The sequence below is a fragment of the Anolis carolinensis genome, chromosome 2 (assembly GCF_035594765.1).
Source record: "Anolis carolinensis isolate JA03-04 chromosome 2, rAnoCar3.1.pri, whole genome shotgun sequence".
Classification (NCBI taxonomy): Eukaryota; Metazoa; Chordata; class Lepidosauria; order Squamata; family Dactyloidae; genus Anolis; species Anolis carolinensis.
In genome coordinates, this window is record NC_085842.1 from 6563840 (window position 1) to 6575629 (window position 11790).

The following is an 11790-nucleotide window of genomic DNA, read 5'->3' on the forward strand; positions in this document are numbered from 1 at the left end:
TTCTCCTTTTGTGGGGTGAGACTTATCTAGTTTTCTATCCATAATTCCATTGAAGTCCCCTCCTATTATTACATATCCCTTTTTGATTTCTTCTAATTCTTTAAAAATTAGTTCATAAAATTCCTTCTGTTTTGTATTTGGTGCATAAACATTAACCAAAGTATAATCCTCCCCTCCCATAGACCCCTGGATCATCACATATCTTCCCAATTCATCCTTTTTTGTTTGTACCATGCTAAATCCACTACTATTCTTAATTATAATTGCTACCCCTTTCGCTTTCGAAATACCCATAGCTTTTTCATATATAATAGTCCCTTTTAATTTCAGTTCATTTAAACCTTCTCTTGACTGGTGAGTTTCTTGCAAAAACAAAATGTCCCCTTTGGCTTTCAGAATCTCATTGGTAATCCTCCTCCTCTTATGGAATGATCCTAGACCCCGACAGTTCCAAGATATCAGCTTAACTCGATCCAGCATCTATTTGCATTTTTCTATTTCTTGGTTGGTCCCTGAAAAGAAAGTCACCCCAATGTGTTATCTTCCCCCCTCCCCCCTTTCTTCCCACTCCTTCCCCAAAGGGCCTCCCCCTTCCTTTTCCCCCAAATATCCCCTCTCCCACCGAGCCCTGTGGCTTTTTGTCCAGGGCATGGCTTAATCATAGCCTTTCGGTGGGGGAGGGGCGGATCCATTTTCCTCCCGACCAGCAGCCAAATCACAACCTCCTGAGGATTCTATATTATATTTGTATTTCTTCCCCTCCAAATTATTTATATCATTTCTAAAATATTACTTATTCAATATAAAGGGTGAAAAATCTGTATATATATATATATATATATATATATATATATATATATATATATATATCTTCAATATTATTATTACATTTCTAATTCACCACTTTACTATTTATCTACCCAGCTAATCCAATTATCCCTTTATATTGCTTGATGTTATTACTATTTCTTTAAGATTATTAATTAGGATCACAGCCCATACAGTACTTATTTTCTTGTCTTCTTTTCTTCTTCTTTTCATTGCTTCTTTGCTTTGTCCTTTTGTTTCTCTTTATCTGGAGTTTCTTTCTTCTTTTCTCTGTCCTTTCCTTCTGCGCCTCCTGCATCTCTTTCTTCTGCGTTTCTCAACTTTCCATCAGGGGGGCATTGCAGTTCTTCAAATAATGTCTCAAGTAATTCCAGTCCTTGTTGCACTGATGTTTTGTTGTAGCTTTTCCCCACGTATCTAAATTTCAGGTAAATAGGGTACCCCCATTTATATGGTATGCCCTTATCGCGGAGAATTGTGGTACATGGGAGCATAGTCCTTCTCCAGCTCACAGTCTCTGGACATAAGTCCTGAAAAATTTGAATTTTACTTTCTTTGATTATTTGTGAAGTAGGTTGGTTTCTGATAGCTTGCATAAATTGATCTTTGTAATAGTAGCTTGAGAATCTTATTATAATATCCCTGGGATTAGAAGTTGTTTTCCAGGGTCCAACACGATGGATACGGTCAAACTGAGACTACTGCCATTCCTCTTTCGTTATTTCCTGAATCCATTTTATAACTGCTTCTCTTAGAAGTTTGAAAGTTTCACCACGAATTTCTGAAAAGTTCCGGATCCTGACATTCACTCGGCGGTCTCTGTCTGCCATTGAGATAAAGTTTAAATCGTGTCTATGAGACACAATTTGCAGCTGATGCAGATCTTTAGTGTTGGCCGCCATCTGCTGCTGAACTGTCTCTACCTTTGATCCCAGAGAATCAGTCTTTCTTTCCAAAGAAGTAGTTTTCTCAGCCTGCTCAGCAACTTGTAACTCCAGATTCTTAATACTTGATGTAATCTGCAGTGTGCTTTCCACAATCATGTTTTTTAATTCTTCTATTCGTGTGTTGAATTGTGCAGAGAGTTCTAGGTTTGTTAATTCTCGGGCCTCCTCAGGTTGTTTGGGAATCGCTCCCTGCTTTTCCCCCAGTTCTTTTCTTTCTCCCTTGTCATGAGGCTTCGCCGCCATCATTAGCCCTTCTCCTTCCTCCCTTTCACTTTGTCTTTTTCTCTCAGAAGCCCTCTGTGCCGACAATCTGTCTAAGCTTCGGTCTGAAGGTTTTGCTCTGGCTCTTAAAAAGTATTCTGTAACTGTTTTGCCAGTTAATTTGGATTTATTATCTTTATCTCTTCTAGTTGACATTAATCATTCTGCTATTAGCTTGCCAGGAGCGATCTGAACGGAGCAGTCCGAAAGTGAAAGTAGCTAATACTGCTTTTAACTCTCACTTTTTTATCAGTTCATTAATGCTCCTTTATTCTGCTTTTCTCAGTTCATCTGGAGATGTCAATTACTCACTGTGATCCTTTGGTAATTTGGAGTTTTAATTCATTATAATTTCCTCCCACTGGAGCCGGCGAATTTAGCTGCTGTTCATCGAGACGTGGCTCCGCCCCTCCTAATACTAGAATACTTTGATTCCATTTTATATTCACTTTTTGTGTCTAACTGTATTGTTCTTTTAAACTTGAAGTTACTTTTGAGCCCCAATATTGGGGAAAAGGAAATAATACTGACATTACCGCTGATGTCTCAAATCTTTGCCTTGAAATCTTAGTATCTAGAACAGTCCTTAACTGGAACCACTGATGTATCTTTCCTTACAACATTTTAAACATTATTCCTAAACTTTACTGTGTGTGCTTTAAATACAGGGCTCAGTGCCCCCATCACCCCAACTACTCTATTTTTAGCAGGAAGCAGGGGCGGCCCTAGGCTGTGGCACAGGCTGGAGAGCAGCTGCAATGAATCACTCTGACCAGGAGGTCATGAGTTCGAGGCCCGCTCGGAGCCTGTGTTTGTTCTTTGTTGTATGTTAAAGGCATTGAATGTTTGCCTATATGAGTAATGTGATCTGCCCTGAGTCCCCTTCGGGGTGAGAGGGGCGGAATATAAATGCTGTAAATAAATAAATAAATAAATAAATACCTCTGGCGGTGGTGGAGGCGGGGAGAACCATTACCTCTCTCCCAAGCGAAGGCCTTCTGCGTTCGCCGAGGAGGGAGGTGATGGTCCCCGCTGCCTCCCTCCTTGGCGAGCGCGGAAGGCCTATCTGACACCTAGCTTTTCTCGCGAGACCTCATGAGAATACCTAGGCCTCAGTAGGCCTTCCCTGTTCGCCGAGGGCGGAGGCAGCGGTGGGACCATCACCTGCCTCCTCGGTGGAAGTTGAGGCCTTTAAGTCTCTCAACTCCTTGGAAGACCTTTCTAGAGGTTTCCTTGCTGAGGAGGAGAAGGGGAGGCAACCCAGTGCTGCTCTTCCAGGATGGAGCCAGCGAGGAAAGCCTGCCTGATATTGTTGCACCCACCTCACTTGCCTTTCTACTCTTATTTATTTATGTCCCGCTGTTTCTCTCCACAAGGAGACTCTAAATGGCTAACATTAAAAGCATTACAATACAAATCAAAATATACTAATATTTTAAAAGTATTAAAAGTCATTAGTTTAAAAAACTATTCAGATTAAATCCATCAAAACATTTTTTAAACCACTGCAGCCCCTGACATGATCTTTAAAATCTTCTTTAAAAGCCTTAGATAAAGATTGGGGAAAAAAAACAATCTGATAGGAATAACTGAGAGGAAGATCTGAAACTAACTGATAATATCATTCTACTCTTTGCTAGGTAAAAAGGTAAAAGGTTTTTCCCTTTAACATTAAGTCCAGTCGTGTCCGACTCTATGGGTTGGTGCTCCTCTCCATTTCTAAGTTGAAGAGCCGGTGTTGGTTGTAAACACCTCCAAGGCATGGAATGCCCTTACTTTCCCGCCATAGCAGGATGTATTCACAATTGCTAGGTTGGCAGAAGCTGGGGCTAACAATGGGAGCTCACCCCACTTCCCGGATTCAAACTAGTGACCTTTTGGTCAGCAAGTTCAGCAGCTCAGTGGTTTAACTCGCTGTGCTACTGGGGGCACCCCTCTCTTTGCTACAGAGAATATAATGAACATTTAGTACTTTAAGTAATGGAAATAAGTGTCATGGAAAGGAAACATTAGATGTTATAATCACAACTGTGTACGTTGCCTTTCCTCTTCCCCTTCCCACCCCCTCCCCCTGCGAAATATCAGATATTGGTAAAGATTTCATTTACTAACAATCACTCCAAAACTTTCCCCTTTTCTTCCTTTCCCGACTTTTACACCTTTCCCCTTGCACGTGTGTGTGTAAAAAAAAAGGGAAATGTCCAATGAATATATATTTTGAAGAAACCTGTCTGAATGCAAAGGTTTTCTGTATCTCCTCAGCCTCTGTTTTCCACTCCCTGTTTCTGGGAGGAAGAATGATTTGGGATGGAGAGAGCAGGTGCCCCTCCCTCCCTCCCTCCCTCCCTTTGGCTCACCTCCGCTCTGGTTGTAGTAGCCCAACAGGGTGCCCAGGTCCACTCGGAAGTTCTGCTCCCGATTCCACGCAACCTGGCTGTTCCGCTCCCAGTACTGAGGGTCCTCCTTGTCCACCTTCCTTATCCAGGGCACTGCGGGGACGCGCCTCTTGGCTTTGGCGTCATAGGAGACGAACTGCTGGTCGTCCACGTAGCCCACCGAGAAGAACTGGGGCACCTTCTCCCCGGGCTCAGAGACAGAAGTGTAGAAATAGCGCAGGGAGTGGGAGGAGGAGCCTGCGAAGGGAGAGAAGAGGGAGCATGATTCCAACGCTCAAGAGGACGCCTTTTGCGCCCTAAGAAGACAAGAACAGGGGCAACAGGGGCATGGATGAGGAAGACTGTTTCAAGAAGAAGCAGAGGGAGACCCCAATCTGCTACTCACCGGCGGATCCCCCCAGCAGGAGGGCGGACACCCCAAGAAGGAGGAGGAAAGGCTCTTTTCGGGACAGGCCCATCTCCGCCCCCGACGACCCCCTCTCTCTTCTCTCTCTTTCTCTCCTTCCAGCCAAACTCCGGAGCGAGGAACGAACGCTCCTCTCTCTTCGCTGCCCAGCCGCGCACTGCCAGGGAGGAGACCGAGAAGGAGGCCCAGGATTGGCCGAGAGGGGAGTCGTCCGCCAATAGGGAAATGGAAATCGCGTGTCGTCACCGGGTGCTGGGCAGAAGCCCGGCCGCAAGCGGCGAACTGGCTGGAAAGGGAAAGAGAAAGTGAGTGGATCCCGGAGCGCTTTCGGGAATCCCCTCCGAAGGGAGGCTGGGGGAGGGGCGTGTGGCGCACCGGGAATTCTCGCAAAATAGAAGCCTTTCCGGAAGACTTTGAGGGATCCAGGAATCCCCTGAGTCGTATGAAAGCAGCGCAATGGCAATCCCAGCCCGCCTCCCTCTGCGGGGGGGTTTCCATGGCAACAAGACCCCCCCCCCCCCCACACTGGCCAGGAGCCTCTCTGTCACACCTCCAGAAAAGCCTCAGGAGTCCTGGTCTCCTGCTGTCTCCCGGCCTGTGAGGGAGAAGGGCCTTCCTGGGATGCTGTGAGCAAGTATCTAACTCAGTGGTTCTCATCCTGTGGGTCCCCAGGTGTTTTGGCCTTCAACTCCCAGAAACCCTAAGAGATGGTAACCTGGCTGGGATTTCTGGTAGGCCAAAACACCTGGGGACCCACAGGTTGGGAATCACTGACCTCAATGCCATAGAGATGCCACCATGGGCAGAGCAGCCAAGTTGCTTTTGGCAACAGGACAAGAAAGGAGGCTACAGATAGCTGGGAAAAGGGACAGAGGCTGGATCTACTCTGCCCTGTATCCCAGCATCTTATCCCAGAGTATCAGCTTTGAAATGGATTATATGAGTCTACACTGCCAGATAATTTGGGATGAGAAGATCATCTGAGCTGGGAAAGGGGTGGAGGGGAAATCATAGCAAGGCTCCCCATCCAGTTCAACAGGAGTCCGGGCATTTTATTCCATGTTTGGAAGAGAATGAGCCAATGAATAAAGCAGAAGCACAAAGCGGCATGCAGTGGCAAGCTGAATGAACCAGCAACAGCCCTTTGCCCTCCTAAATAAGGAGAACCTGAGAGCTGGAAGGGGCTCCCAGGGGCCATCTAGTCCACCCCCTTCTGCCCTGCAGGAAAACGCATAGGAAACATACCTGAAAAAGACCCACCCAACCTTTGTTTAAAGAACTCGCACAGATGGAAAAACCAAACCTGTGCTTATTAGACATGCATCCTTTCACAACACAATTAATTAAGTTTTACTGGAAAACCGGAAGTTTAACCAACCACTTATAAAAATGTCCTACTCATAGTGTATATATAGTATAATAATATAATATATACTATATGTTTACTGTATAAGCAAGGTTTGGAATTTTTTCCTGAGCACTTCTTATGTCCTACAGTTGATTCTTGGTACTTTCCTCAATGGCCACTCCATGGGGTTCATCACAAACATCACGGTCAACAGATTTTATTTTCTTAATTAGAATGTATCCACTTTACTGCAACTCAATCAACAAACTGCAAATGATAGAAGTGGTAACAGTACCGACCCTTGGGACAGCACCAGCCTTTGTTTGTGGGGGAGGAAGGGAGGGGGGGACATTTGTCATGGAACACACCCAGGCGACACTGTGGCACACATCCCGACACACAGTTTGGAAAGCTCTGCTCTAAGGAAACCCATTCAACTGTACTGGTTTGGATTCCAGGCTCCAGAACAGCCAAAGTCAAACTTCCTTCACCCTCTTTTTCCCTGGCACCCTTTGAGATTGTTGGAAATAGGGATGAAGGCACTTCTCCTAGATCAGGGGTCCTCAAACTTTTTAAGCCAAGGGCTGGTCCACAATCCTTCAGACTGTTGAGGGGCCAGATTATAATTTGGAAAAAAAATACAAACAAATTCTTATGCACACTGCACATGTCTTATTTGTAGTGCTAAAACAACAACAACAACAATGAAAGAACAATGCAATATTTAAAAATAAAAACAATTTTAACCAACATACATTTATCAGGATTTCAATGGGAAGTGTGCTCCTGCTTCTGGTCAATGAGATAGTCAAGTTAATTGGGATTGTTGCTGTTGTTGTTGTTGTTGTGTGCCTTCAAGTCATTTCAGACTTTGGGTAAGCCTAAATCTAAAATTTATTTATTATTTATTTACTGCATTTATTTACTACATTTGTATCACACCCTTCTCACCCCAAAGGGGACTCAGAGTGGCTTACAAATTATATGTACATACAATATATTATATTATTAGCATAGCACAATATTAGCGTTATATATTACTATATTGAACTATACCACTATACTGTAATATTATTAGTAATATTATATGTAATATAGAATATATAATTAATATTATTATATGGTAATATTATTAGTGTTATATTGTATTACATTATAATATTATTATCAATATTATATGTATATACAATATATTATATTATAAAACTGAGGGCGGGGGCCAGGTAAATGACCTCGGAGGGCCGCATCCGGCCCCCGGGCCTTAGTTTGGGGACCCCTGTCCTAGATCATCAATCTCTCCATCTCCCTAGTCATTCCCCATGAAACCTCCTTTCCAGCTCTTTCACCACTTTGATTTCTCTTGAAAGCAATACATCTCTTGGCAGAAAAGGCGGCTGAGACAGTGTGGTTCTGGCGCCCTCTAGTGTCAGGACTAAGAACAGGCGTTTCTTCCCTCTGGCCTGAGTTCCCAGAAAAGGAGCGTCCCCAGGGTCCAGGTCCAGCCCTTTAAAGCCTTTAAATCCCAGCCTGGCCTCAAGCCGGAGCCTGTCCACCTCCAGCCACAGCCCAGCCACTTCCCTCTGAGGAGCAAGAGAAGAGGCCAGGAGGAAAGCAGGCAGGGACTCATCTGGTGCCGCCTCTCAGACTGGAGATACACCCAAGGAGAAAATGAAGGCATGTCGACAGACAAATGAAGCACTTGGAATATTTTGGAAACTGCTCTTGGTGTGTGTCTTCAAGTATATATCTGTATCAAAGCTTTTATGAATAAAGGAACTATATACTTCAGAAGTTTCTGTGCTACTTTAACATTATTCTGTTCAATCCCAGCATTTTTGGTGGTAAGAACAGATACAGCATCACCTTGCAGGTGACCACACACAAAAGGGATTACTGAATATGTTGTCAGAATGGTAGAATTGGATTGGAGGAAAGGAAAAGGGGTATTAGAGGAGAGGAATCTGGAACGCGTCTCGTATTTTTGGGAGTCATGTGGTGCCATCACGGTCATTGACTAAATCACTTTTTAACAGAAGTCCTTCTCAGTTTGCCATGATCAGCCAGAGGGGGAAACTGTCAGGAAGCCCTCAAGTGGCAAGGAGTTCCACTGTGTCGTTGAGTTCCAGAAATGCCACCTTTACGTAGAAGGCCCTCAAAAATTGTGGTTTTCATAAGGGGAAGGAAGTCCTCATGGAAGACTTGATCTCCCTGTGGCTCCCTGTGGAGTTGCTCTCAGCCTGTCTCACCCTCAGGCCAGCAAGAGATGGAGCCAAAGTCCACCACTGGAAGCCATGTTCTTGCATCTTGGCTGGGACGCAGGACACAAAACATTCAGAGCAGCAACACTGGAGGAATTCAGGAAACTCTCTCTGAGCCTTGGGTCAGTCCCTGGGTGGTTGCCTGGCTTGGCTCTCTCCTCTCCATTTAATCATTCTTTCATTATCAGCGTCCCATGTATTTCTGGAAGAAAATGCAAAGCACAACATGCCCAGGCACATCACACTGTGATGGATGGAAGGGACTCTGTTTAGATTGGGATAACAATTCCTTGCATACTGTCCCTCTCTCCTCACATTGTTATTGATATCAGTTGCTTCTTCCTCATCAATTTATCAGAAAAATCCTTTTCCCAGTTTACCTTCTCAGCCTCTAAGGGCAGACATTTCACAAATCCCACCTTTTGGAACACACATGTGGACCCCTTGCCAGCCAGGTTGGGTCACATCTTCTTACTCCCCGGTCCCACCCCCCACCCCAAAAACCTCCAAACACCCACTTTTCTTCCCTATACAAAACCAGTGACAGACACAAAGATACAGAAACATTTTCACTTTATTATTCCTGTGAATTCTTGTACATTCAGAGCTCGTGACTCTGTTTACCTTAATGTAACATTATACAAACAATCCATCATTAAATGAACAGTATTTGTATCCCTCCAGAATGGAGGAATTGGGCACTCTTTTCAAAATTTCCCCCCAGGTCCCATTTGTTTGGTAAACAAGGAGTGAAGATGTGTGCCTGTCGTCCAGCAAAGCAGAGAATGGGAAAAGTTACTTTCAATATTTCTATGTTTTTCCTTGGAAACAGCACACAGTCCTCTCTGGCCTTTCTTCTGTCTTCAAAAAAAGTTTAACCAAGAGATCTCTTTATAGTCTTTTTTTACTTTCCTTTCCCCCAACAGAGACATACTTTGAAGTAAGCTTCTTAACTGTGTGTAGAAGCACATCCTCCCTCTTCTCTCCACCTTTTAGGAAGGAAGCCTGGAGCAGGGAGGCTGCGGATGGGGAGGTTTCCTGGCCAGGGACTCAGAGAAGGGCAAGCAAGGGCAGCAGCTTCATGCGGGAACATGAGAGAAGCCTCCCACAAGGATGGTAAAAACATCAAAACATCCAGGCGTCCGCTGGGCAACGTCCTTGCAGACAGCCAATTCTCTCACTCCAGAAGCGACTCAAGTTGCTCCTGACACGGAAAAAAAAAGAAAAAAGTGGCCCCTCAAGGCTGGACAGGTTCAAAGGGGTGGGAATAGCCCCCAAACTCCATCCAGACAAAGAGACACACATTCACTTGTACGTCACTCACTCAGGCAGTTTATGCCAGAGATATTACTTTCCTCTTATGGAGAGCAGATCAGTTTAGTTTAAACATAGTATCAATGACTACTTCTTAAAAATTAGATGAACAGCCTAAGCTCATCCTTTCAGGTGCAAAATGCATCCCAAAATGCAATATTCCTGCAGAAAAAGTCTGAATTCCAGCTCCCTGCAATGAAAGCAGTTGGAAAGGTGACAAGGCAGTGAAGATCAGTGGAGAGATCCTCAAGTGCTGAGAGGGATGCAACTCTTCCTCTCTTTTTCTCCATGGCAGACCTGTCACTCACGCTGAGGAAAGGAAAATAAGGAAATCAGATCAAAAAGGAAAGCAAGGAAAAGAAAAACTTATTTTCTGGATCCATTTTGGAAAAAGGATCTCCTGAAGGTTTGGAGTGCTTTTCTTAACTTCAGCAAGGCTTCTCTGTCCTGGTCCTTACATTTGACATATTCATAATTGTCAAGTAAGGGGTATGTTTTGCTTGAAGAAAATAAGTCAGAAAGAGACAGGAGAGCCATGTTTAAGCGTTTGAAAGGATGTCCATTAAGGAGAGGGCAAGCTTGTTCTCTGATGCTCCAAAGACTAGGACACAGAGCAGTTGATTCAAATTGCAGGAAAATGAAACTCCACCTGAATGTTAGGAAGAACGTCTTGACCATAAGAGTCATTCAGGAGTAGAAAGTGCTGCCTGGGAGCATGGAGGAGTCTCCTTCTTTGTAGGGTTTAAACTAAGGGGTTACCTTTGTGGCCTCTTCCAATTCTATGATTCTATTTTTTTTCTATTGTACAACCCCATCCCTATTCTCTGTTAGTGGAGGTGTATTTATATCACAAATGCAACTCTAACCTGTAACAAAGCACCCTCCTTCTCCCTCTGAACTCCTCCTTTGCCAATTTCTGTATGAAACTAGAAGGGGGAATTTGCCCCCAACTAAGAGATGGATCTTGGATTCCCTACCCATGACGTTTGATCCTGTCCCCTCCTACTGCCATTTACCTGCTATGAGGTTGCTAGATGGGCCCAGCAGTCCCTGGAAGAGACAGAAGGAAAACGGAGTGAGCCTCCCCTTCAGCACATTTCAAGGAGGGAACAGACCAGTGTCTAGGGACTGAACCAAAGAAGGTCCATGTTCTTTGAGGGGAGTTGGCCAAGCTCTGCAATGGGTTGTGTCTTCACTGGTTGGCCTCAGCCATACACAGTAGTTTCTGTGGCTGGAATTCCAGAGCCCAGGCATTCGTTGGGAACCAGGCTGTGCCTTTCAGTCTCCAGGACTGGGCCATTGCTCTCAATGGGACACTGGGAGAGGCCAGAGAGGCAAGGGAGGGCTTCACCTTCACTCACCTGAAAGTTGGCACAAGGTTGGGAAATAAGTGACTGCGGAAACGTGGGGATCAAACAGTAGCACTGACCTGGGAGGGGAATCTCTCTCTTCTTCACTGGCAATTGTTTGTACTCCTGGAGGTGGGAATCACTTAACACTTACCTGCCCCAGAGCTGCTGTATCCTTGGTCATTTCCTGAAACGGAAACAAAGGACATCTAGATCACTTCCTTGGACAGGAAAGGTTTGAGTTATCTCTTTTTCTCAAGACAAATTGTACACATCCAGATACACACACACAGGTAAAGGTAAAGGTTTTCCCCTGACATTAAGTCCAGTCATGTCTGACTCTGGGGGTTGGTGCTCATCTCCATTTCTAAGCCGAAGAGCCGGCGTTGTCCGTAGACACCTCCAAAGTCATGTGGCCACTGGCATGACTGCATGGAGTGCCGTTACCTTCCCGCCGGAGCGGTACCTATTGATTTACTCACATTGGCATGTTTTCGAACTGCTAGGTTGGCAGGAGCTGGAGTTAACAGCGGGCGCTCATGCCGCTCCCGGGGTTTGAACCTGGGACCTTTCGGACTCCAGCTCAGTGCTTTAACGCACTTCGCCAAAGGGGCTCCACACACACACACGATGTTATCAGGTAATACTAACATTCCAGAATATGCATATTGTGTTATATATGT

The 11790-nt window shown here is 44.8% G+C and overlaps 1 protein-coding gene across 4 annotated transcripts in view; it reads right to left on the minus strand.

Annotated features, from left to right (window-relative positions):
- The window catches only part of LOC100554718 (H-2 class I histocompatibility antigen, Q9 alpha chain), a 35170-nt gene extending 30153 nt beyond the window's left edge, over nucleotides 1-5017 (minus strand). For 3 of the 4 annotated variants that reach the window (XR_010002464.1, XM_062969446.1, XM_062969445.1), the window contains exons 1-2: nucleotides 4818-5017; nucleotides 4394-4669 (exon numbers count right to left, since the gene is read on the minus strand). Coding sequence is in view for 3 of the 4 variants with exons in the window: in XM_062969446.1 (XP_062825516.1) it covers nucleotides 4394-4669; nucleotides 4818-4890 (349 nt within the window). In the remaining variant the exon portion in view is untranslated. The remainder of the gene's footprint in view (nucleotides 1-4393; nucleotides 4670-4817) is intronic. The other variant, XM_062969444.1, reaches the window with a different exon arrangement.
- Nucleotides 5018-11790: the final 6773 nt, after the last annotated feature.